This window comes from Mobula hypostoma, chromosome 12, assembly GCF_963921235.1.
Source record: "Mobula hypostoma chromosome 12, sMobHyp1.1, whole genome shotgun sequence".
NCBI classification, from domain to species: Eukaryota; Metazoa; Chordata; class Chondrichthyes; order Myliobatiformes; family Myliobatidae; genus Mobula; species Mobula hypostoma.
The window spans coordinates 62,205,379-62,232,613 of record NC_086108.1 but is presented as its reverse complement, the minus strand read 5'-3'; the positions used below and the strand labels follow the sequence as shown (position 1 = coordinate 62,232,613).

The 27,235-nt window shown below is 41.2% G+C and overlaps 2 protein-coding genes and 1 long non-coding RNA gene across 3 annotated transcripts in view; 2 read left to right on the top strand and 1 right to left on the bottom strand.

Moving 5' to 3' along the window:
• The window catches only part of LOC134354860 (uncharacterized), a 54,887-nt gene extending 53,680 nt beyond the window's left edge, over window positions 1–1,207 (bottom strand). Inside the window, exons 1-2 of the long non-coding RNA XR_010019904.1 lie at window positions 769–1,207; window positions 149–237 (exon numbers count right to left, since the gene is read on the bottom strand). This is a non-coding gene — a long non-coding RNA (uncharacterized LOC134354860). The remainder of the gene's footprint in view (window positions 1–148; window positions 238–768) is intronic.
• Window positions 1,208–1,340: 133 nt separating this feature from the next.
• Window positions 1,341–13,706, top strand: si:dkey-86e18.1 (uncharacterized protein LOC557342 homolog). The gene is made up of 5 exons (XM_063064968.1): window positions 1,341–1,556; window positions 4,667–4,707; window positions 5,686–5,760; window positions 11,859–12,042; window positions 12,813–13,706. The coding sequence occupies exons 1-5, from the start codon at window positions 1,490–1,492 to the stop codon at window positions 13,271–13,273; spliced, it is 828 nt and encodes a 275-aa protein (XP_062921038.1). The 5' UTR covers window positions 1,341–1,489; the 3' UTR covers window positions 13,274–13,706.
• A 211-nt stretch (window positions 13,707–13,917) lies between these two features.
• The window catches only part of mysm1 (Myb-like, SWIRM and MPN domains 1), a 106,678-nt gene continuing 93,360 nt past the window's right edge, over window positions 13,918–27,235 (top strand). The window contains exons 1-4 of the mRNA XM_063064256.1: window positions 13,918–14,006; window positions 20,751–20,829; window positions 22,049–22,119; window positions 24,007–24,084. Coding sequence (XP_062920326.1) covers window positions 13,918–14,006; window positions 20,751–20,829; window positions 22,049–22,119; window positions 24,007–24,084 — 317 coding nt within the window. The remainder of the gene's footprint in view (window positions 14,007–20,750; window positions 20,830–22,048; window positions 22,120–24,006; window positions 24,085–27,235) is intronic.

Below are 27,235 nucleotides of genomic sequence, written 5' to 3'. Positions count from 1 at the left end.
TGCAAATCTGTTGGTTTTACTGTTGTTTACATACATTATAATGAAAGTCTGCAAACTCAATATAATGTATTACTTGAAACAATGCAAGAAAACTGTGGAACTATTCATAAAAGGCAAATTTAACTATTAAAAATTCATTATTCTTTACCTGATACAATGCTTTGTATTTGTATTTGTTCATGGCAGTAGTGTATGAATTTCTGTGGCTTTTCTCCTAGTCTTGACTGAGTGGAAGACCTAGAGAAATGAAAGCAAACGTGGCAGTGCAAATAGATGTAGACTGAAATATCAAATGTCAAAGGAAGTTTGATATTTTGATAGAAGTAGTAGGGATTGGGGATTGGGGATAATGAACTGGTAGATTGATGGCTGATTGACAGATAGAAAGCAGAGAGTAAGGATAAATGTGTTATTTTCAGGTTGAAGGGCAACTCTAGTGCAGGGAAATTTAGAGGCTCCTGCTTTTCACAATCTTTATCAGTGATTTAGAAGATGGGGCCAAGTGTAAAAGATCCAAATTTGCTGGCAATACAAAGTAAGTTAACAGCATAGGTTGTGAGGAGAATGCTGAGAGGCTTGGTGGGGAGGGATAGAGATTGGTTATGTGAATAGGCAGGAACAAAGATTTAAAGGTGGCAAAGGCCAAAATTCTACTTGGATGTATACTTCATATGACCTGCAGGTCTACAGACCTGGCGCTGGATGGTAGGGGCGTGCTGGATGGTCCATTTGTCATAAATGTTCTGCCATTACAGATATTTTAAGCACCTGTTTCTCATTTTCGATCCCTGGCTTCATTCTTGGAGAACCATGTACTATTCTGGGAGATGCAGCCTCATTCTGGGAGTCCTCACCCAGTGCCAAGATCCTTTGCACATTCTGGGAAATCCATGGCTTCAGTCCAAGTGGACTGAGTTCTACAGCTGCACCATATACAGCACCATGCATCAATTATCAGTCTGCTTCAAGAGTGTCAAAATTAAGACAAGAGACTACAGATGCTGGAATCCAGAGCAGCACACGGACTGCTACAGAACTCAGTGGGACAGTCACCGTTTTGGGATGAGAACCTTTTCTGGATTGAAGTCAACTTTGTGATTTGATGTTCTTCAGCAGCCTGTGGAACAGCCGAGCCTTCGTCAATCTTAATCCACCGTCCACCCAACAAACACCCCCGCTCCCTCCTACGAGACATGACCTCACGTCATAGTCCGCCCAGCGCCCGCGCCTCCTCCCACGTGACACGACGTGCGTCATAGTCCGCCCAGTAACCGCTCCTCCTCCCACGTGACATGATGTGCGTCATTGTCCGCCCAACACAGATCCCGCCCCCTCCCCTTCTCCGCAGACTCGGCCCAACGTCACAGTCAAATTTTTGATCGCCGTCACATGTTACCGTTGTGGTTTTTACCCCCTCTCCGTTCTGCCCAAGAGGCTTTCGGGAAACTGGAAGACCCGGTGGGGGAGGAACGCCTTTGTAAACGCGACGATGGCTCGCAATGAGGAGAAGCAGCTGGGGAAACTGAATCGACTGTGGCTGCAGAGAGAGAAGGAGGGTAGGAAACCTACGTGAATACACGTTTCATTGTCTATAAGCGTGCTTGGAAACACCAGTGAGTTTGTCTGTGTGAGGAGAACCCCCGGATTGTAGCCACCGTCAGTGCTCCGCCGCCCGGAATGAATTGAATGCAGTGTGGCTTATTTCCCCAGTAGGATAACTGCAGGACTCATTTTAAATGGTTCTGCTTATGCAATCAAAATCTGCTTAATATCATCGGTATATGTCGTGAAATTTGTTGTCTTTGCGGTAGCAATGCAAAACGTAATAAAGACGTGTGTGTATGTGTATATATATTTAGTAGTAGTGATTCTTAAATATTGGCAAGGTAGATGCGGGGTTTTCCCTAGCTGATGAATCTAAGTAGTCATTCATCTCAGAAATAGGTGTTTACTATTTAGGACTGGAACAAGGAGCAAGTTCTTAAAGGTCTAGCTGCAGAAATCTCAGGATGGGGTGAGTCTTGCAGCCAGGTAACTATGGGGAGACAGCAGTGTCCGTCATGTCCAACGTGTTGTAAAAAGAGAGACTAAGGGATTTGACTGGGGTGGGGGAAGACTGGGTAGGTGATCTGTCAACAGTGAGAACACCTTTGCCGGTTCCCAGTAATGGGGTCCACATTGGCTAGGATGCAGCCCTGTGTCTCAGCATTGAGTGCCTGCTCTTGCCACCCAACACCAGTTCTCATGGGCAACCGCTGTACATTGCCTTTGTTGCTCGCTGTCCACCAAACCATTCATTTCATTGATCTGGGAGTTCCCTCAACTGGGTTCCAGGCATGACAGCACAAAACTGGGAAAGGCAGGGTTTTGTGATATGTTATCCACACTGCATTGCTGTCACAATCACAGCTCACTATATAAAATGCCATAATGACCAGCTTTTGCAGCTAATTTCACACGTTCTTGTGTGCTAAGTGCTTTGGAAATATCAAACACCCTTTGATGGTATAGCATGAAAAGGTGTTGAGTGAGAAGATCAGGAATGGTCCTGTTGAGTGCAGATCAGTCTCAGGGAGTATTTGTATAAGAAATCTTTCCACAACTTTTTCATGATAGGGACTATGCCATGGTTTTTCTATAACATTTCTTCATCGTCACATGATGCTGTCTTACATACACTGCACAACAAATGGATGAAGAGTTCTGTCTTTGATTTCAAGTTAATGCTGGCCATCAGGTCACAATGAGACCATTCTCAGTCAGGCTTTCGGCTTCCAATTATTCTCTAAATTTCAGACCCACACTGAGTCTGCAATTCAGAGAATAGAAAGTCATGTAAGCGAACTGTCAAAATTGAGCCCAACGGGTTCTGGATTTTTGCTACAGTTTCAGTGTCGTTCCAAATTTGATGAGAAGATAAATCCTGTTTTCTTAGAACCAATTTCTTCCTGTGCCTTATTCTCTCCTCCACTTAAATAATACAACATTTATAATCCAGATCAGGGCCAACCCATTTGGCCTGTTGCATCCAGGTTATTGGTGTTCCACAACAACATTCATTTTCCATTTCACCAGTTCCGTTGCATTCTAGTTATTGATATAAGGCCAGTCAGGTAGAGACTGCTGAAAAGCTGCCCCAAGTGAGTCTTATGACCATATCTCCACACTGACGTAACATGGGCCTCTAGTTATCTTCTGTTACTATAGTAGCAACTTACTCCTCTGTCTGCCTGAGGTTTCTAGTGTTCATTGGTTCTTTTCCTATCACAATCAGATGACACTGTTGTTATGTTTGTTTTTTTTCATCTCTCTAACCCTGAAACCCAGCAAATCTAGGAAGCTCCTCAATGAGAATGAGAGAATGTTATTTTGAAGCATTGTTCCATTTATTTCATGATGGTCTAACTTCTAGTTATGCTTACTTCACAGTATAATTGTGGCTGACAGCTTCTCAAAAATGCTCCTTTTTGTTGCGTTCCTAGGGACCTACTTAAACAGTTGACCAACCTTGCATATGGAACCTCCAAATGTTTCTCAAAATCAAAAGGTGGAGGACCTCTGCTGCATCAACCAGAAGTGGAATTTCCTGGTGGCCAGCCATTTTAAATCTATTCCCATTTTGACATGTCAGTCTGTTGCCTCCTCTTTTGTCACAATGAGGCTGCTTTCAGGGTGTAGGAGTAACACCTCATATTCCGTCTAGGTAGTGTCCAACCTGATGGAATGAACGTCAATTACTGGTAATTCTCCTGCCCCCACCTCCCCACATACACAACCTTCTACTCCCTACTCTGGCCTCTTATCTTTTCTCCTCCCCTGCCTATCGCCTCCTGCTGGTGCCCCTCCTCTTTCCTTTTCTCTCATGGTCCACTCTCCTCTTTCATCTTTCCCCAGCCCTTTACCTTTCTCACCCACCTATCACCTTCTAACTAGCCCTTCTTCCTCTCATTTTATTCTGGTGTTTTCCTCTTCCTTCTCAGTTCTGAAGAAGGGTCTCGGCCTGAAACATTGGTTCATTTCCGGAGAAGCTGCCTGACATGCTGAGTTTCTCCAGTGTTTCGTGTGTGTTGCTTTGGATTTCCAACATCTACAGAATATCTTGTGTTCACCTATCGCCTAACTTGTTCTCTTTCCTCTTCTCCCTACCCCTTCTTACTCTGGCCTCTTCATCCTTCCTGATGAAGGGTCTCAGTCTGAAATGTCAACCATTTATTCATTTTCACAAATGCTGCCTGACCTCAGTTCCTCCGGTGTTTTTGAACAGTCTAACACACAGTTATCTGTTCTGGGGTCATTATTTTTAACCTTTCAACTGCCACAGGCCTTAAAATTGTTTGAGATATCTGGTCTTTCTATTTTGGGTTCTAGCATTCTGAAACCATAACTTTTACTATCGGCAACAGTGCTTTTAGCTGTTTGAGGTCCAGTGTCTGGAATTCCATTTCCAAACCTCTGCTTCATCCCCCTCTAAAATGTTACACTTTGAATAACCTTTTAGTCATTCCTAGTAGCATAGTTTGACCCCTTGTCATATTTTGTTGCTATTGCTCTGTGAAGAAACTTTGAAAATTTTACATTTCCTAACTCTCTAACTACAAAATGTTGTCATCCAAAATTTATTCATATCTGACCATCCTTCATCTCTGTATTTTTTTTTGTTCAATAGAGGGCCGTCTAAGAGAGATCCATCAAAATCGACCCAAACTGGTGGGTATGCACAGCTATTTTTCAGTCTGCAGCATGTCATTTTAACTCTCCTACCCCCTCCCACATCAATTTGTGTGTCTTTGCCTTCTCCATTGCTATGGAGAGGCCAAATACAAACTGGAAGAATATGTGTTACATTTGAGTATAGCTTACATCCAAATGGCATTTTACATTAACGAGAAAGTCTGCAGATGCTGGAGATCTAACCAACATGCACAATGCTGGAGGAAGTCAGCGGGCCTACCAGCATCTGTGAGAAAAGAGTAAACAGTCAACATTTTAGGTTGAGACCCTTCATCAGGACTGGAAAAAAGATGGGAAGTTTGAGCAAGAAGGAGGGAAGGAAGGAAGATTTACAAGGTGGTAGGTGATAGATGTCATGAAATTTGTTTTTTTTTGTGATAACAGTACAGTGCAGTACAAAATTACTACAGTAGCCTCCTCCCTCACTACTTTTCAGGGCCCCAGACATTCCTTCCAGGTGATGCGAGACTTCGCCTGCGAGTCTGTTGGGGTCATCTACTGTATCTGGTCCTCCCATTATAGTCTCCTGTATATTGCTAAGACACAAAGTAAATGGGGAGACCGCTTCGCTGAGCACCTAGAGTCTGCCAGAAAAGCGGGATTTCCTGGTGGCCACCCATTTTAATCCTTCTTCAAATTCCGACATGCCAGTCCATGGCCTCCTCTACTGTTATGATGGAGCCACACTCGGGTTGGAGGAGCAATACCTTGTATTTTGTCTGGGTAGACTCCATCCTAATGGCATGATGTGTTGTTGATCTAGTCTGAATTGACTGCTTTGACTTTGTAATTTTCACTTCACTGAGAAAAACATTGTCAATGCAATCTAATCAATGATTTTATCTTTACCCTAAAACCAAGTACCTTCATACATCTTGAAATGATTATTACATGGCAGCTTCAATTCAAGTATTTATGTTTTATAATTTGAATTATTTTTGTTTTTATTTGTAGTCTTCATTGAATTCGGCCATTGATGTGAAAAAATGGATTCCAAGTATCAAGTCTGAAATTGAGTATTACCTGCAGGTAAATAATTCAGTTTCCAAAATAAAAGCTGCACAGACAAGTTAATATATTTCACTACAGGCGGAAAAAAAAACCAGTCTGAGCAAAATCACCTTTCATCTTTTCAGTGTGAAGTATATAAAGTTGTATTTGCACAATTCTTGAATATTTCTGTCTTGCTATGGAGTAATTAAATTAAAGATGCCATTGCATTTACTTGCCGAGGAAGTGGGTCATATTTTGTTGAACCTATTTACCCATGTATAATCCTACTCGTGTTGTAGAGTTCTGGATAAGAATGAATTGAAAATTTACAAAATTAGTAGGCGGATCTTCCTGGGGTCTCCATTGCTCAGGATCGACCATGGATGTTGCATCCCGGCTGTGTACGATTAGTTGATGTGCAACCTAAGGCAGTAAGAAGTGGAGGGTAAGCTCACAAGAAAATCTGCAGATGCTAAAAATCCAAAGCAACACACAAAAATGCGGAGGAACTCAGCGGGCCAGGCAGCATCTATGGAAATAAGCAAACAGTCGACGTTTCAGTATTCAGTATTCTCCCCTTCAGGACTGGAAAGGAAGGGGAGAGGTCAGAGTAAGAAGTTGGGGGGAGGGGAGAAAGAAATACAAGGTGGTAGGTGATGGGTGAAACCAGGAGGGGGATGGGTGAAGTAAAGAGCTGGGAAGTTGATTGGTGAAAGAGGTACAGGGCTGGAGGAGGGGGAGAGGGTAAAAGACCACGGAAGAAAGGGAAGCAGGAGGAGCACCAGAATGAGATGATGGACAGGTGAGGAGATAAGGTGAGAGAGGGAATGGGAAATGGTGAAGGGGGGGAGGGGGGTAGTTAATTACCAGAACTTTGAGAAATTGATGTTTGTGCCATCAGGTTTTCGAGAAATCGATGTTCATGCGATCAGGTTTTTCAGGAAAATTGATGTTCATGTGATGTTCATCCCCTGTCCTCTCATTCTCCCCACTGATCTCCCTCCTGGTACTTATCCTTTCAAACAGAAACAAGTGCCACACATGCTCCTACACCTCCTCCCTCACCATTCAGGGCCCCACCAGTCCTTCCAGGTGAGGTGACACTTGACCTGTGGGGCCATCTCCTGTATCGGGTGCTTCTGGTGTAGCCTCCTGTATGACAGTGAGACCCAATGTAGATTGGGAGATCGCTTCTCTGAGCATCTACGCGCTGTCCTCCAGAAACAGCAGGATCTGTACCTGGACCAGCCTTCCTTATCCCTACCATCCTTGGATCTATTCAAATTTCTCTTAAATGTTGAAATTGACCCCGCATGCACCACTTGTGCTGGCAACTCATTCCACGTTCCCACCACCCTCTGAGTAGAGAAGTTCCCTCTCATGTTCCACTTAAATATTTCACCTTTCAACCTTAGTTCGTCTCACCCATCCTAAGTGGAAAAACCTTATTTATACATCTTATAATTTTGTATACCTCTTTCAAATCTCCCCTCATTCTTTTACATTTTAAGGAATAAAGACCTAACTTCTTCAATCTTTCCCTATAACTCTGGCCTTCAAGTCCCAGCACAAATTTTCTCTTCACTCTCTCAATGTTATTTATCTTTTCTGTAGGTAGGTGAACAAAACTGGACACAGTACTCCATTTTAGGCCTCACCAGCATCTTATACAATTTCAACATAACATCCCAACTCCTGAACTCCATACACTGATTCATTTCAAAAGCTTTCATCATGACCCTGTGCCACTTTCAAGGAATCATGACTGTATCCCCAGATCCCTCTGTTCGACTGCACTCCTCAATGCCCTACTGCTCATCGTGTAAGACCTACAGTACTTTGCAAAAGTCTTGGGTACATACAGATAGGGTGCCTAAGGCTTTAGCTTGGTACTGTAGTTTTGTATTGCACTGTACTGCTGTCACAAAAAAAACAAATTTCATGACGTGTGAGTGATGATAAACCTGATTCTGATATCTGTCTCTTGTGGGCAACATGCGAAGGGGACAAAGAGAATGAAATCATAATTGAGCACAGTGGAAGGGGGCAGGAAGAGGGAAATCATGGGAAAAGGGGAATGGGGCAGGAAGAGGGAAATCATGGGAAAAGGGGAATGGGGCAGGGAGAGGGGAATCAATGGTTGTGAAAAGACCCATGTATAATCCTACTCGTGAGGGGAGAAAGTGGGAAGCACCACAGAGACATTCTCTACATATCAGTAAGCCTATTGATTGGGATCAAGTGACCTTGCCCGGTGTCTGAGTGCTGGGTGCGTCTACACCCACACCTCCTCCTACCGTTGACACTTAGCCACCTGTCCCACACCCTTCTTCAGGTGCACCACCCTCACCATTCCCAAATTCCTTTGCTCCTGCCAGATTTAAAAATAAGCCTTGTCAAAGCCCTTGTAAACAACATCCACTGCCTTGACTTCATAAACTTCCTTAAAAAACTCTATAAAATTGATTAGACACGACCTACCACGCACAAATCCATGCTGACTATCCCTAATCAGTCCCTGTCATACAAGTATTTATACAGTGCCTGTAAAAAGTATTCACCAGACCCCCTTGGAAGTTTTCATGTCTTATTGTTTTACAAAATTGAATCACAGTAGATTTAATTTGGCTTTTTTTTTGATGCTGATCAACAGAAAAAGACTCTTCCATGACAAAATTAAAACAAATCTCTACACGGTGATGTGAATTAATTACAAATATAAAACATAAAATAATTGATTACATAAGTATTCACCCCCTTTAATATGACACATCAAATCTTCACTGGTGCAGCCAATTGATTTTAGAAGTCACACAATTAGTTAAATGGAGATCTGTTTTTGGAGACCTGTGTGCAGTCAACGTGTTTCAATTGATCGTCATAAAAATATACCTGTAGGTGGAAAGTCTAACTGCTGGTGAGTCTGTATCCTAGCAAAAACTACACCCCAAAGACAAGAGAGCACTCCAAGCAACTCCATGAAAAGATTTTGAAAAGCACAAGTCAGGAGCTAGATACAAGAAAATTTCCAAGTCACTGAATTTCTCTTGCAGTCTAGTTAAGTCAATCATCAGGAAATGGAAAGAATATAGCACAGCTGTAAATAAGCCTAGAGCAGGCTGATCTCAAACTGAGTGACCATGCAAGAAAGGGACGAGTGAGGGAGGCCACCAAGAGACCTATGGAGAAGTTACAAGCTTCAGTCGCTGAGATGCTGAGATACAGAGACTGCACATAGAACAACTGTTGCTTGGATGCTTCGCCAGTCACAGCTTTATAGGAGAGTGGCAAAGAGAAAGCCATTGCTGAATAAACACTCCCATGAAATCTTGGGTAGAGTTTGCTCGAAGGCATGTGGGAGACTCTGAAGTCAGCTAGAAGTAGGTTCTATGGTCTGATGAAACCAAAATTGAGCTTTTTGGCCATCTGACTAAACACTGTGTTTGGTGAAAGCCAAACACTGCACGTCATCAAAAATACACCATCTCTACCGTGAATCGTGGTGGTGGCGGCGTCATGCTGTGGGGATGCTTCACTGTAGCAGGCCCTCGAAGGCTTGTGAAGGTAGTGGGTAAAATGAATGCAGGAAAATTCAGGGAAATCCTTGAAAAACCTGATGTATTCTGCAAGTGAACTGCAACTTGGGAGTTTGTTTTGTTTTCCAGCAAGACAATGATCACAAGCATAAAGCCAAAGCTACACAGGAATGGCTTTAAAAACAGCAACATTGATGTCTTGGAATGGCCAAGTCAGAGTCCAGACCTCAATCTAAATGAGAGTTCGTGGCTGGACTTGAAAAATGCTGTTCACTCATGATTCCCACGCAATCTGACAGAGTTTGAGCAGGTTTGTAAAGAAGAATGTGAAAAATTGCAATGTCCAGATGTGCAAAACTGATAGAGACCTTTCCACACAGACTCAAGGCTGTAATTGCTGCCAAAGGTGCATCTACTGATTACTGACTTGAAGGGGTGATTACTTATGCAATCAATTATTTCAAAAAATTATATTTGTAATTAATTTAGATCATTAATTCCTCAAGGGAAAATTTTACCTGACAAATCTGTTGGAATTCTTTGAAGAAATGACAAGTGGGACAGACAAAGGAGAATTGGTTGGTGTTGTGTACTTGGATTTTCAGAAGGCTTTTGACCAGATGCCACATGTGAGGCTGCTTTAATGAGCTGTGAGCCCATGGAATTACAGAAAAGATTCCGGCATGGATAAGACAGTGGCTGATTGGCAGGAGGCAAAGAGTGGGAATAAAGGGAGCCTTTTCTGATTGATTGCTGGTGACTAGTGGTGTTCCACAGGGGTCAGTGTTGGGACCGTTTCTTTTTATGTTATATGTCAATGATTTGGAACATGGAATTGATGGCTTTGTTGCAAAGTTTGCAGATGATATGAAGATAGGTGGAGGGGCAGGTAGTTTTGAGGAGGTAGAACCTGCGGAAAGACAGATTAGGAGAATGGGTAAAGAAATGGCAGATGGAATGTAGTGTTGGGAGCTGTATGGTAATGCACTTTGGTGGAAGAAATGAGAGGGTTGACTATTTTCTAAATGGAGAGAGAAAATACAAAAAACTGAGGTGCCAGGGGACTTGGGAGCCCTTGAGCAGGATTCCCTAAAGGTTAATTTGCAGCTTGGATCTGTGATAAGGAAGGCAAATACGATGTTAGCATTCATTTGAAGAGGACTAGAATATCAAAGCAAGGATGTAATTTTGAGACTTTATAAAGCACTGGTGATGCCTCACTTGGAGTATTGTCAGCAGATTTCTGCCTTTATCTTATAATGGATTTGCAGACACTGGAAAGGGTTCATGTTCACTAAGGGAGGGAGTACAAAGAAGGTTCACCAGATTGATTCCTGGGATGGCAGGACTTTCATATGAAGAAAGACTGGATGAACTGGGCTTGTACTCGTTGGAATTTAGAAGATTGAGGGGGGATCTGATTGAAACGTATAAGATCCTAAAGGGATTGGACAGGCTAGATGCAGGAAGATTGTTCCCGATGTTGGGGAAGTCCAGAACGAGGGGTCACAGTTTGAGGATAGAGGGGAAGCCTTTTAGGACCGAGATTAGGATAAACTTCTTCACACAGAGAGTGGTAAATCTGTGGAATTCTCTGCCACAGGAAACTGTTGAGGCCAGTTCATTGGCTATGTTTAAGAGGGAGTTAGATATGGCCCTTGTGGCTACAGGGGTCAGGGGGTATGGAGGGAAGGCTGGGGCGGGGTTCTGAGTTGGATGATCAGCCATGATCATAATAAATGGTGGTGCAGGCTCGAAGGGCCGAATGGCCTACTCCTGCACCTATTTTCTATGTTTCTATGTTTCATGAAAATGATTCCAGGATTGAATGACTTGCTATATGAAGAGTGCTTGATTGCTCCGGGCCTGTATTCACTAGAATTTAGAAGAATGAGGGGTGAGCTAATTGGAACCCATCGTATGTTGAAAGGCCTTGATAAAGTGGATATGGAGAGGATGTTTCCTGTTGTGGGAGAGTCAAAGACCAGAGGACACAAGCTTAAAATAGTGGAGCGTCCTTTTATAATGGAGATCAGGATGCATATCTTTAGCCAGAGATTCATAAATCTATGGAAATTCTTTGCCAGAAGCGGCTGTGGAGGTCAAGTCATTGAGTATATTTAAGGCGGTGGCTGATAGATTCTTGACTGTTCAGGGCATGAAGGTATATAGGGAGAAGGCAGAAGATTGGCTGGGAGGAAAAATGGATCAGCCATGATGAAATGGTGGAGCAGACTTGATGGGCCAAATGGCCTCATTCTGCTCCTATTTCTTATGGTGAAGCACAACATTTATTAGTCCAAGTTAATAAAATTTAAAGAGAGAAAGAAAATGTGTGAAAGCAATTTGAAGTATATAAAGAGTTTCTTTTGTAAAGGTTTTTTAATGGTACGTTTTAATCACACATCTGTCTAAAGAATGTCTGATCTATTTTCAGCATTTTCCTTTATTGGCTTAGATTTACAGCATCTGTAGTGTTTTTGTTTTTAAATAATTATTCCATTTACCCACATTCTTCATGTCTAAGCTTGTTTTTGATCAGAAACTGAAGTGTCAACAAAATTTGCGATAAGAAGACATGCTCTCACTCCTTTTCAGCAATCACAGCTATCCCATTACTCAGAACGGAAAATCAAGGAATTCCAGGATCACATTGAAGAGCTTCAGAAAGAGTATCGGTGTTTCTTGTGGAAACTCCGTAGCTTAGATCCTTCCCACAAAGAGCATCCTTGGAAACCCCGTGCTTACACACGCAAAAGAGTACCCGATATCAACCAACAAGGTATCAAAACTAAATACTTGAGAAAAAGTTAGATAATGGGTTATCAGAATTTTACTACATTCATTGTTTAACTTCTGTGTCCTCTGTATAATACAGGAGGAGCATTTTAATATGTTAAATGTCATGAGGTATTTGTAAGAGATAATGTTAACAAAAGAAGCAAAACAGGAACTACATTCAGCAAAGGATAAATTATCTTTCCTTGACTAAGCTTAATAAGATCACTGAATCTTACTATGAAAGTGCCATTTAATTTTTGGAAATCTATTTCCTGCCTTTCACATAATTAACTGGCAGCCTCTAATTGCTAATGATCATTTTGTGCAGGATGGACCTGGCTAATTTCATCTGTGCCATGTTACTGTGTCTTCAAAGCACTTTTCTGTGCATAGTCTCTGACAAACGCATTTTCATGCCGAACCTTTAAAAACTTCATTTTGTAAATATTTATTTATACAGTTCTTCATCTGACAAATAATGGTATCCTTCATTAAGCTTTAGCCTTTCACTTAGATTTATTCAAAAATTTCATATTGTATATTTTTCTAGCAACTTGATCAGAAAATTCCACATTCCATAATGTTATTTGGAATGATTGAATTAAATTAATATTTACTTTGGCAGAAAATCTAGATGGCTTATTTTAACACGCAATTTTTTTTATCATGCTCTGAAAATTTTAAACTTTATGGTGGTGTTTACTGTTTCTGGTATTCATGATTATTAGCGCCAGTGTTCTCATTTCTAAATTGTTTTTTTTTCATATGCAGCTTCTTTGCACAGTTTGAAACGACCATGCATGCCTCAATTAATTGAAGCAGAAGTTGCGTCTCACAAATATGACATTGAAGATTCTGATGAAGGCAGTAAAAGGAGCCACCTCAGCCCACATATTTCAGATGGCATTATCTATGACTGTTCTGTAGTTAACCCTGATTTTCAGGACCAACCTCTAACTTTTAACTCTGATCGGCTTCCACCAAGATTTTCTATGCACTTAACTTCCAAAAACTCATTGGGAGAGCCGTCACACCATTTGACTGAAATTCTTTTGTCTCATCTACCAAATTTACAAGCCTCCTCTTCCCATGGTACCATAAAAGAGTTGGACAAAGAGGAAGAACAAATACAAACTATAGAGATCAGGGATAATTCCTTGGTGTCTATCTCACAGACAAAAACCTCTAGGATTCTGGGATTATCTTGCTATTCTTCAGATGAAGATTTATAAGTGAAAAATGCTAATTGATGTTGGTAGCTTTAAATGTTAGTATTTTATAATAAGTACTTTTGTTGCTAAATGTATGTAAATAGTTTATTTGTAATGTCTGCTTTGTGAATACAGAGCCCTAACTGAATTACACTTTCATTCTGGAAGTTAATATTGATTCCATCAGTATATATGGACTTTTAACAAATAATTATTTCTAAATGATGCATTAATTTAAAGACATTGGTAGTTAATATTAGGCAAAAGTAGTTCTGGATATATTTTCGGTTTCTCATCAACTGAACTGGTGGCAAGTAATGTTGAAATTTCATCATTTAGCCTATGAAATTGACACCGTTATATTTGGATCATGTTTGAAGTGAAGATTTGTTGTTTACACAACTGAGAATTAAAGAAATGTCTCTACCCTCTGACACTGCTGAGTGTCTAAATCTGCTGGTTTTTGTAAATAACTCGCAAAAGGCATTCCTGTCTAGTATCAATTAAGCAGTTCAAGGGTGTAGCTTTGAGGACTGTTTGGGCGGATTTTAAAGTAAAACCTTACAATTGATGTGAAACAACACTGTATGCCATCAGCGGCCATGAACTTCCGCCGACTGCAGAACCCTGCAAATGGTATCCGGGTAATTTCGTGGAAGTGACGAATGTTGCCGGAAATGACGATTCCGCTGGGCGACATGGCGGAGGAGGTGGATGTAGATATTGAAGGAGATGAAGCTGAGCCTAACCTGGGGTAAGAGGAAAAGGGTTAGGTGGTTCTGCCAGGTCTGATAGTCCGAGGTAGGGGAGGAGTGAGGCGTAGCGGCTGCTGGTGGTTACTGGAAGCGGTGTCGCCCGCTCCTTGTTTGGCTGTCACTGCGGCTGCTACCTAATTCAGAGAGCAGGGAATCTGCTGTCCTCACATGCGAAATGACCGTGCATTAATGTGGGCTTAATTCAGCGGTCTAGCCTAGAGGCAAAGATCTGGATTTTTCCAAATTGCCTTATTTCTAGGATTATTTAATTTAGCGGAAAGGCGGAGGTCGGTTCTACCGCAGACTGAGTTTATGCAGAATTGATTTAAATAGCGGGATTATCTGTTTCTGGTGGTTGATGGGCGATAGGTACACTACATACTTGAATTGTCCCGCTTTTCTTCAAACGTTATGCGTTATTTAACCTGTGGGTACCCGAGAAGGATAATGCGCTGCGCGGGGTCTGATGTAATAGCTTATGTTTATTAAATTCCTGGTTTTGGGTTGAACTCTTGCAATTGCTGAGCTATGGATAAAAGTCAGAAAAAGAAAATAAAGGGGTTGGAATTTCCCTTTATTTAAGAAGGGCTGCAAAAAAAAACCCTGCGAAGCTGTGCGTCAGATGACATAACATCTGGTTAGGTACCAAAGAGGATTCTGAGCAATAAAATTCACATGCATTTGGAAAGATCAGTTGTTTAGGGATAGTCATGTGGTTTTGTTTGTGGGAGATTATCTTGCCCGATTTTGAGTTAATTTGAAGAACTAACTGAAGGTCATTGAGGCAGGGCAGTAGATGTAGTCTGTATGGACAGTAAGGCTTTTGATAAGATTAAGCATTGTAGTTGAAGCACCTTCAATTACTCCAAAAGACTGAGGTTTGTTAAAAATACTGAAAGGCTTTTATTCGCTGTACAATACGACCTCCACAGTGAGTGTCTGCCCCCGGACTGAGGGGGAGGGGCAAGGCGAACACCTTTATACAGGATTCTGTGGGAGGAGCCACAGGGGCAGTCAGCAGAGGGGTGTGTCCAGACAGGTAACTGAGTTACAACATATATACATGGTTTACCACAGTAGTCTGCTATGGACAGTTAAATCATATGGAATCCAGAGAGAGTGAGATAATTGGATACCCAAATGGCTTAATGGTTGGAAGCAGAAGGTGATGGTGGAAGGTTGTTCTTGGATTGGGATTTGCCCAGGTCAGTGCTAAGGTTATTGTTATTTATCATCTATAGCAACAATTTAGATGAGAAGTGACAAGGGAGGGGGAGGGAACATTGACTCAGACCATGAGAGGCCTGCGTCGGGCATTTTCTTGCCTTACAAGGCACAGATTGGAAGTCTGTGTGGGGCGCCACTCATCACACAGACACTAGAGCAATGTGTGGTTAAGTGCCTTGCTCAAGGACACAAACATGTTGCCATAGCTGAGGCTCGAACTAGTGACCTTCAGTTCACTAGACGAATGCCTTAACCACTTGGCCACATGCCCAACGCAAATAGACAAGGACTGGTTGTAAATTTTGCAGATCACACTAAAAGTGGTGGCATGAAAATGGTTATCAGGATTAAGAAGTGGGGGAGCCCATTCCTAATTAGAGACAATGTCACTTTTGCAGCAGAGGAGAACATCATGGAGGGATTGAAACTGAGTCAGTGTGGATGGAATTCAAAGAGGAAGGGAGCAATTAGTGTATTGGGAGTTGATTCCCCCAGTGGCAACAGACACACTGAGGAACAGATCAGGGGGCAGATTTTGGAAAGCTGCAAAAATAATAGGGTGGTTGTCAGTGGTGACTTTAATTTCCCTAATATTGATTGACACCACCTTACTGCAAAAGGTGTAGATGGGGCAGAATTTGTTAAAGGGTGTCCAGGGTGGGTGCCTGCTACTTTATGTAGATGAGTTGACTGGAAGAGAAGCCATACTGAGTCAGATACTAGGCAATGAACCTGGCCAAAGGATTGATTTCTTGGTGGGTCAGCATTTCTGAAACCATGATCATGTCCCTAACCTTCACCATAGCCTTGGACAGGGATAGAAGACAGTATGGGGAAGTTTAATTTGGGGAGGGCAAATTTTGCCCTCAAATTTTGGGCAAATTAGGAACTTGGGAGTGTAAATTGGGAACAGGATATGTGTTAGAAAAAGTGTGGAGGTTGTTTGGGGAGCACTTGAATGGGATTTGAGTGGTAGAGTGCTGCAGAGAAGAAACAGGCCCTTTAGCCCATCTAGTACGTGCAGTATTGTTATTCTGCTTCGCCTACTGACCCGCACCTGGACCGTAGCTCTCCATAACCCTCCAATCCATGCTCTTTATCCATTCTTCTGTTAAATGTTGCAAATGAACCACATCCACTGGCAGCTCATTCCACACTCGCACCAGCCTCAGCATGAAGAAGTTCCCCCTGAGGTTCTTCTTAAATATTTCAGCTTTCACACTTAACGTATGGCCACTAGTTCTAGTGGCACTCAACCCCAGTGGTTAAAAAGGCTGCCAACATTTACCCTATCTAAACCCTTCATAATTTTGAACACCTCAGTCAAATCTCCTCTCATTTTCCTATGCTCCAGGGGATAAAGTCCTAATCAACTCAACCTTTCCCTATAACTCAGGTCCTTAATGACCACTTTGCTTCGGTCTTCACTAGTGAGAGAGACCTTGATGTTTGTGAAAACATCACAAAAAAAAACAAAACATCAAGCGGAAAACAAACTGATGTGCTGAAATATATTGATGTTAAGAAAGAAGATTTGCTGTAGCTTGTGATAAGTATCAGGACAGGTGCCCTGGGCCAGATAAGTTAAACCCCAGGTTATTACGGGAGGCAGGGAAAAGATGCTGCACCTTTGGCAATGATCTGTGCGGCCTCACTGACCACAGTAGTAGTACCAGATTGCTGGAGGGTGGCAAATGTTATTCCTTTATTCAAGAAAGGTAATAAGGATAATCTTGGGAATGATAGACCAGTGAGCCTTGTCGGTAGTGTGCAACATAATTGTAGCGGATTCTCAGAAACCAGATTTGCGAGCATTTGGAGAAGCATAATCTAACTAGGGATAGGCTGCATGGTTTTATTAGGGCAGGTCATGTGTCATGAGCCTGAGAGAATTCACCAAATGATAAACCAAATTTTTGAAGGTAGAGCAGTGGGTGTAGTGTATATAGATTTTAGTAAGGTGTTTGACAAGGTTTCTCACGGTAGGCTAGTTCAGAAAGCTAAAAGGCATGGGATCTAGGGGAATTTGGCTGCGTGGATTTAGAATTCGCTTGCCAACAGAAAACAGGGTGGTAGTAGATGGAATGTATTCTGCTTGGACGTTGATGACGAGTGATATTCTGTTGGGATCTGTTCTGGGACCCCTGCTCTTTGTGATTTTCATAAATGACTTGGATGAGGAGGTGAAAGGGTGGGTAGTAAGTTTACAGATGTCAAGAAGGTTGTTGGTGTTGTGGATTGTGTGGAATGTGTCATAGGTTATACCAGGACTTGTGAAGGATACAGAGCTGGACTGAGAAGTGGCAGATGGAGTTCAATCCAGTTAAGTGGGAAGTGATACACTTTGGAAGTTTGAACCTGAGGGCAGAGAACAGGATAAAGGGCAGGATTCTTAGCAGTGTGGAGGAACTGAGGGATCTTGGGGTCCACATCCAAAGGTCTGTCAGAGATTCTGCACAAGTTGATAGGGTTGTTTAGAAGGTGTGTGGTATGTTGGTCTTCATTAGTCAGAGGACTGAGTTCAAGAGCCACGAGGTAATGTTGCAACTCTATAAAACTGGTTGGACACACTTAGCGGATTGTTCGCTGTTCTGGTTGCCATATTATAGGAAAAATGTGGTAGCCTTAGAGAGGATGTAGAGGAGATCTACCAGAAAGCTGCCTGGATAAGAAAGCAGTGTTATGAGGATAGGTTGAGCGAGCTAGGGCTTTTTGCTTTGGAGTGAAGGAGGATGAAAATTCACTCGATAAAGGAGTATAAGTTGATAAGTGGCGTAGATCGAGTGGACAATGGAAATGGCTGAAACAAGGGGGCATAGTTTGAAATCGATTGGAGGAAAGTATAGCTGGAATGTCAGAGGTAGGATTTTTTTTACACAGTGGTACAGGCTGATATATTAGGGACATTTTTGAGATTGGCATAAGGATGAAAAAATGGAGAGCTATAGGGGATGGAATGCTTAGATTGATCTAGAATAGGTTAAAAGTTCGGCGCAACATTGTGAGCCAAAGGGTCTGCACTGTGCTGTACTATCTGTGAATTGTACTTCAAATATAAATTGAAAAATTTGGAAGTTGTGTATCATAGCATCCACCAGCTGTGACTGTTGTCACTACAATGGCAGTAAAAACAAATTCAACCTTGGAAGTATGGAGTTAGAGTACTTTAGAAATAAACCCTGAAACCCAGTGGATCTGGTACTTGCCTCATTAGATTGTAGTGAAGGGTACTTGCAATTAAAACTGGGGTTTCTTCAGGTTTTGTCCATTTTCCAGCTGTAGTATTAACTGGTTGGGATCTCCAGATACCAAGAAATCCCAAATGGAGCTATGCAGAAAAATATAATGCTTTTCCAGTAGTCTGCTGATCTAGGCAGAGCAAGAGCACTTTCTCATCTCCCTCAATGCAGCTCCCAATTTGAGGTGAATCTCTGTTCCCTTCTGATTATTAATAACTACTTTTTTTGTGATCAACATACCTCTTCCTTCAATTGGTGACCTAATCTCTGATTACCGAGTTTCTCCTATGATCAGAAACGCTGCAGTGACTGAGTCTAATCCCACCTTGGTCTTTGATAGTACCCTGCAGTGACTGAATCCCTCATTCAACACTTAATAGTCATTCATTTTGGTGTTTGAGACTTTGGCATGCAAAATTGATAGTTGTAGACAACAAATTGATACTGATGGGTTGATGGACGAATGGCAGATTGAATTTAATCCTCAGTGTGAGGTATCTGCTTTGGGAAGACTAATAATAGTAGGCCATATACATTGGATAGTAAGGATTGGGGGGGCGGGATAGTGGGGGTAATATTAAACAGAGGATGTTGATTATTTGGACCCCTGAAGATAGCAGCACAGATACATGGTGACCATGTCTGATATACTTGCCTTCGTTTACTGAGGCATACATTGACTGCTTGAGGTTATGGAAGTTGTTAAACATTGGCTTTGAGGAAGTCCTACTAGATCAACACACTTTGGGAAGGATGCAATTGCCTGGATTGAGCAATTCATTTTGAGGAGGCATTAGAAAGACTGGGCTTGTCCTTGGTGTGGACGGGAAGGGAAATCTGCGGGTGGTACACAAAATTAGAGGTATTAATAGGATAGATAGTAGGATACTATCCACCATTTGAACAAGTATCTAAAATTAGATGTCATGGGTTTAGACTGAGAGACTTAGAGGTGATCAGAGGAAGAAGAGAGTGATTGGATCTTGAATGTTGCAGAATTGATAGTTGTAGACAACAAGCTGATACTGATGAGTGAGAACTATGTAAATTAGCACTTAAATCCTGACTGCACAGGAGGCTGTGGACCAAGTTCTGGTAAATAGATTTGTACAGATATTTGAGAGTTGGCTTGGACATGGTGGGCTGTATACCCGTTTTTTTTCCAGTGGTGAGTGACTCCAGGATGCAGTCAGTGACTATGACCCCTGTTGGCTGACCAATGCTGTAATTACTGACCAAAGTCAAAGTCTAGCTTACTGTCATATGCACAAATACATGCCAGGAATAGTGGTAGAGGCAAATATAATAGGGACATTTAAGAGATTCTTAGGCACATGAATGAAAGAAAAATGGAGGGTTTTGGGGTGGAAAGGGTTAGATTGATCTTGGAGTAGCTTAAAAAGTTGGCGCAACATCGTGGGCCAAAGGGTATACACTTTTCTGTGCTATACTGTTATATATTCTATGTACATGTATGCTGAGGTGCAATGTAAAACCTACTTGCAGCAGCATCACAGGCATATAGCATCGATAAGCAGCATTCACAAGAAATTACCGCTCACCTGTGATAATGGAAATCCATTCCTCTTGATTGCTGTCCACAAGATGATGGCCCCAAATGTTCAAAGAAATCTTCCTAATTTTGTTGTCCCTCATGATCACCAAAAATGTTGCCACAGTCACAGATTTGCAGTCATCACTTGAATTCTGTGTAATTTAACTTTAAGAAGAAAACACTTCCTCCTCATCTATTGCAACAGAATTCGAATCAGACTGACTTCCAGGCTGAATTCTGTTGGAAAATTCATCAAATCATATGTATATTTCAGGATAAATTTTTATGTAGTGGCAGTGAAATAAATCTTAAAAAAATTATTGCAACACACATCAAAGTTGCTGGTGAACGCAGCAGGCCAGGCAGCATCTCTAGGAAGAGGTACAGTCGACATTTCGGGCCGAGACCCTTCGTCAGGACTAACTGAAAGAAGAGCTAGTAAGAGATTTGAAAGTGGGAGGGGGAGGGGGAGATCCAAAATGATAGGAGAAGACAGGAGGGGGAGGGATGGAGCCAAGAGCTGGACAGGTGATTGGCAAAAGGGATATGAGAGGATCATGGGACAGGAGGCCTAGGGAGAAAGAAAAGCGGGAGGGGGGGAATTGGCAAAAGGGATATGAGAGGAGCATGCATTCACCAGCAACTTTGATGTGTGTTGCTTGAATTTCCAGCATCTGCAGATTTCCTTGTGTTTGCTTTAAAAATATTATTTGTGTTTTAAGTGAGGATGGTGGTACAGTTCCCGGATTCCTGCAGGACCATTATTTGGATTCTTCCTGGAGAAGTAACAGTGGCATTTTGGTAAGACTAAAATACAAATTCCTGAGAAGCATCAGTTTATTTTTACCATTTTAATTGGTTAACTGTTCAATGAACCGATCATTACCAGCCAAGCTCACATACTATGATTATCACTTGAAAAATAGACAAATAAATGTTTAGTGAGGAAATGACAGCTTTTATTATTGGATTCATTTAATTTAATATGGCAATTTTGTCATTCTTAATTTGGCCAGAGATTTAAACCTTTCTCTTCAGCACCATTTGACTTGTAAACTCCTCGAAACTGCAAGTATTTGTATATCTTTTTTCAGATTTATTTTCAGTTTTAAAAGGCTCTACCATTTTAAAAACCTCTTGTACATCAAATAGTTTCCACAGTGGACATGATATGTTCACTCACATTGAAACAGCCTATATCAGATTCAGGTACAATATCACTGACATATGTCGTGAAATTTAAGATTGCTTATTACTTGCTGATTAAGAACAAATTATATAAGCTCAATTCTTGATAATTAACTTTCAGATGCTTATTTTAACTGCCTAAAACACCCGACGTATTTCATGGAAAATATCCTTTAAAGGAAGCTCTTTAAATTTTCCTTCTGAGGAATATAAGATGAAACCAAGAACTTCATCTGCCTTAGCTTGTTCTAATTAGGTAAAATTTATCTGCACCCTAAATCCACTTATCTGTATTTTGATCCATAATTTCTGATAGTCCTATTTTGTAAAAATCCTTCAATCCTTGTCTGAAATTTTCATTGAACCTTACGTTATCCATCTTTTGGGTAAAGGAATTACTGATTCCTTTGTGGAAAATCGTGCTTCCCGAAGGCAGACTAATTTAGATACTCTTCCACCTTGTTCCATATTCCTTTAGTACTTCCTTGTATCCACTCAGTTTTAAATACTTCAACTGGGTTATCTTTTAACCTAATATGTCAGTTAATTTTAACCAAGTTTATGCAACGCATCTTGTGGTTTACCCTTTTGAACCTGAGAAAGTGGAAAATTAGAATAATAAAAAATAACACGTTTATATTAGTACATCACAATATCTAAAAAAATTATACTTAATTAGGAGGTTTCAAAGTATAGTTGATATTATTGTATATATGCACACCAAACTCTGACATATAGTAATAAAAGAAAGTGACTAAGTCTCTTGGCATTGGTAGAAGATTAAAAACTTTGATTTTATTGTGACTTTGATCCTTTTATTTTCTACTTACAGTCCTGGACTTTGGATAGTTCTCTCAGTGAGGAGAATAGAGCAGTTATTGAGAAGATGTTACAAGAGGAAGAGTATCCTTGTTATTGATGATACAGGCAATCCCTGCATACCTTGGGGAGGGTTTGACCTAGAAAATGGACTGTATTGAAAATTTCCATTATCCAAAGCTGTGCATGTATATAAAAAAAAATGTTCAAATGAAATAAGATTTGGGTTCATTTATTTACCTTTCTAATACAAATTCCTTGAGAATGAATTTTATTCTATTTTTTAAGTTTTTGGGTAGTGATTTGTGAATTCTGTAAGGGTGAATTTCTGTTACCTGAATGGCCATAATGCAGGCGTTTCCTGTACTATTTTTCAACGCTATGACTGGAATTTGCTGTAGGTATCAATCAGAAAACAGAAAATGCTGGAAAAATAAAATAGGTCAGAGAACATCTGCGGAGGGTGAAATGATCAACACTTCAGGTCCAGAACTCTTTGTTGTAACTTGAAAGAAGAAAAATACAGATAAGGAGAGTGTACTCAAACTCTATTTAAAGTACCAATCTGTTTCCTAATTTACAATAGGAATAGCTTGATAGCAGTCAAGGTAAATCATCCTTGTGATTCTTCCAGATTCATGAGTATGAAATACAGAAATAAGGATGTTGGAGTACTGTGTTCAGCTTTAGGTGGCGCTTAGTAATAACAATATGAAGACTGGTGACTGTGCAAAAGTAGTTGAGGTTGTTCTTCTCCACACCTTGTGGTACATCAGGCGGCAACCTTGCTGCCTGTTTAGCATTTGTCTGTTTTGTTTTATGAGGCCGAGTTGCTAGCTCGGCGCTCAACCCAGCACGGATGGAATGCGTGCAAGGAGCCGGCCGGATTCAAACCCGGGACCACTCATCTCAGTGTCCAGTGCGGATGCCACTACACCACCGACGGGCTTTGTGCGAAAGAGATTTATGAATTCAATTCCCAGGATGAGGCACTGGAATTCCCAAAATATTTAAAGGCCAGAGAAACTGGGTTATTCTTGAAATGGTGTAATTTGTGAGGAACTCTGACCAAGTCATTTGGAATAATGAAGGATGTAGGCACAGGGAAATAGGCCTATTGACAGAATGGTGGAGAAACAGGCAACAACGAATAAAAGTGATTAGCAAGAGAACCAAAAGTGATGTGTGAAAACACTTACTTTTGCTGTGTGTGGTTAGGATTTCAATTCTACTGACTGGAATAGCAGTGGAAGTAGGTTAAATTACACTGTTCCTTAAAGAGCTGAAAAGAAGGAATTTTGTTTGCAGGGTATGAAACTGGCTAGATTGTTGTTTCAAAGTTGTTGTAGGCTTGGATTGACAGCATGACCACCTTCTATGCTATGTTATTCTGACTATCCGCAACTAATATATCAGTTCTAGCTAGAATCATTTATCTCAACACATTAGAAAATAAATCTGTGGTGTTCCTGGTCTGCATTGCCACAGTGTATCTCTGGTGAGCCAGCATTAACATTGGCCTTTGATGCACTGGTGAATAAAAAAAAAGACCCTGTACAGATGCAGGCTAATAATGTAATAACTGATTGTTAACACTGAGATAGTACTGCAAAGAAATGGGCCCTTTTGACCCACTACATCTATGCCACCAAGACGCTATCTATGCTTATTCCATATTTCTGCATACCCTTTACCACAAATGCAGCAAGAACATGGAAACACCACCACTGAAAGGTTTCCCTCCAAGCTGTACATCACCCTGATTAGAAGATATATTGTATATTGTTGGGCTTTCAACTCTTCTCAGACTTAAGTCTTAAAACTTCTTGCCTCATAATGAAACAAGAGTATCTGAATATATTACTTCCTCTCCATTACAGTTCATATCATAAAATAAAATCACAAAGCTAGAATTCTTCATTATGTAAATTGTTACTTTTTGCCTATGTTTATTCCTTAACTAATGGATAGGTACTACCTAACTGGGAAAAAATACCCACAAAGCAGCTGGTCTGATCATCCAGAAAGAGGAAAAGTATCTGTGAAAGGGTGAGTTGCCTAATTTTTTTTTTAAATATTTAAGGCAGACCGATGTGTTGGAAGTTATCATTTTACCAATACCCTGCCTGTTGATGCCCTGTTTGGGTTTTGTGAGGACCATTAATATCCAAACCTTTCTACGGTCACTCCGAAGAGCTGAATCCCAGAAATGAGGAACGAGCGCCTATTCTTGACAGTAAGGCAGCATTTGATTGAGTGCAGCAATAAGAAGCCCTGGTAAAATACTCGGATGGTTGGAGTCATACTTCATACAAATGAAGATGAAAGTAGGTTGATTGTCCTACCCCCTGATCATCATTACAGGAGTTCCTCAGGATACTGCTTCAACAGTGACCATGTTTCCATCATCAAGTCCAGAAGTACGAATGTTTGCTGATAATTGCATGATGTTGAATTCCATTTCCAACTCCTCAGTAAAAGGCATTTAGCAAGACCTGGGGAATGTTCATACATGGGCTTATAAATGCAGAGAAGTGATAGACAGTGACCATTTCCATCAAGAGAGGCTCTAACCTATTCTATTTGCCATGCAGTGGCATTGCTGTTACTCAGTCCAATACCATCATCCTAGTATTACTGTTGATCAGAAACTAATTTGGACCATCCAAGTAAATACTGTGGATACAAAAATAGATCACAGGTTGTGCCCTTACACTTCCTCCCTCACCACCATTCAAAGCCCCAGACAGTCCTTCCAGGTGAGGCAACACTTCACCTGTGAGTCGGCTGGGGTGATATACTGCATCCGGTGCTTCTGATGCGGCCTTCTATATATTGGCGAGACCCGACGCAGGCTGGGAGACCGTTTCGCTGAACACCTACGCTCTGTCTGCCAGAGAAAGCAGGATCTCCCAGTGGCCACACATTCTAATTCCACGTCCCATTCCCATTCTGATATGTCTATCCACGGCCTCCTCTACTGTCAAGATGAAGCCACACTCAGGCTGGAGAAACAACACCTTATATTCCGTCTGGGTAGCCTCCAACCTGATGGCATGAACAATTGACTTCTCTAACTTCCGCTAATGCCCCACCTCCCCTTCGTACTCCATCTGTTATTTATTTATTTAATAATAATTTTTTTTTTCTCTCTCTCTCTCTCTCCTTTTTCTCCCTCTGTTCCTTTGACTATACCCCTTGCCCATCCTCTGGCTCCCCCCCCTTTCTTTCTCCCTCGGACCTCCTGTCCCATGATCCTCTCATATCCCTTTTGCCAATCAACTGTCCAGCTCTTGACTCCATCCCTCCCTCTCCTGTCTTCTCCTATCATTTTGGATCTCCCCCTCCCCCTCCCACTTTCAAATCTCTTACTATCTCTTCTTTCAGTTAATTATGATGAAGGGTTTCGGCCTGAAATGTCGACTGTACCTCTTCCTAGAGATGCTGCCTGGCCTGCTGCGTTCACCAGCAATTTTTATGTGTGTTATCAGAGGTTGTGTAAAGTTTTGTTCCACCACCTTCATGATGGAGTACTCTTCACTTGTCTGGATGAATGTAGTGCCAAAAATACTCAAGAAACTCAATACCATGCAAATCAAAGCAGCTCATTTGATTTGTATTTCATCCACCACTTTAAATATTCACTTCCTCCATTATCTGCATACAGTAGTTATAGTATATGCCATGTAGTAAATAGGCTGCAGTTGTGCTAATCTGATGGGGCTTTCCAAGTGTGCAAACTCAATCACCAAGACAAGGGCTTCAAGAGCAAGAGAAAATAACCTGCAGCTTTCCCTTCAACTTGCCTATCATCCTGACTTTGAAATATACCGCTGCTCCTTTATCAATCCTGAAACTTCCTTCGCAACAGCGGTATAGAATACCTTCATCAATATGAATGCAGTGCTTCAAGAAGGTAGATTGCAACTGTCTTCTCAAGGGGAGTTACAGATGGTTAGTAAATGCAGGCCTTGCTAGTAGTGCTCAAAAATGAATACTTGAGTGTTAATGAAATCTGAGTTTTTAAAGTTGCCTGATAAAATTTAACAATGACAAAAAAGCAATATTTGAGTTAACAACATGAAAGAAATGATAATATCTGTGCTTAAGACCAGTTGGCTTAAAGAACCTTTGTGAAATTAGTGCTTTTAGTAAATGAAAATTGTGAAACAGATTGAAGTGCCAGTTTTTCTTTCTAATAACCTGTTCTCAGAAGACTGTAGTAATATTTGCAGAGTGCTCCATGTAATGGACAGGGACAATTTAAAATAATTTAGTATATGATAACCATCCTAGATAGGCATGAGTACATGGTGGCATTGAATAGGACCTGGGTAGAGATTGCTTATGAAACCTTTTATAGTCAAATATTAATATTCTTCTTAATTGAAAGTGATTATATTTGTTGTGAGATATTCAGGATTTCCAGCACCAGTCTATACCTGCCTGTAATATTGGAAGGGAGGAAAATTAATTGGAATTTGGAAAAAAAGAACTGCAAAGTTTATTGCATAATTTCTCAAACAATTTATGCTATACAGGAAACAGTTTGTACAAGCTCACATGGTAGCAGCTATGAGGCTCATTTGTTTGTATGCATTGTGCATTAAAAAACCTATCTTGTGTTCATGTTTCCTCTTGTAACACTGGGCTTTCACCAATATCATTTTGCATCTGGCTGCCGATATTTGTACAAGATATGTCTTGTATTTGACTCTCCTTCTGTTTTGCTGTTTCTACACGTATTATTTCTTGGCCGCAGTAAGTACCATTGGAGGCGAGTTGCAAGCAACATCAGAGTAACTTTCGGGCAGGGGTTGCCAACCTGGGGTCCATGGACCCCTTGCTCAGTGATATTGGACCACGGCATAAAAAAGGTTGGGAATCCGTGCTTTAGGGCAATTCACTAAGTCACCATGTCATAGAGAGAGGGAAACAGTAAAGTAACAAGTCCTTCATCCTCCACACCAACCATTACATATCCATTTTTAAGATAATCCTACCGTAACCCATTTTCTCCCCACATTCCCATCAGCTTCCCCTTAGATTCTACCATTCATCAGTTAACTTTCTAAGGTTCTCTTTCTTGGGAGGAAACTGGGAAACCCGCACTGTCACAGGGGGAACACGTGGACCTCCACAATCAATACCAGAGGTCGGTTTTGAACCTGTGTTATTGAAGCTCTGGGTCAGTGACTCT

Excerpts from the sequence above, each read along its gene's own strand:
- si:dkey-86e18.1 (XM_063064968.1), top strand. The coding sequence starts at position 1,490 with ATGGCTCGCAATGAGGAGAAGCAGCTGGGGAAACTGAATCGACTGTGG. Across the intron at positions 1,557-4,666 it reads GCTGCAGAGAGAGAAGGAGG|AGGGCCGTCTAAGAGAGATC; the intron begins GTAGGAAACCTA and ends TTTGTTCAATAG. Across the intron at positions 5,761-11,858 it reads AAATTGAGTATTACCTGCAG|CAATCACAGCTATCCCATTA; the intron begins GTAAATAATTCA and ends ACTCCTTTTCAG.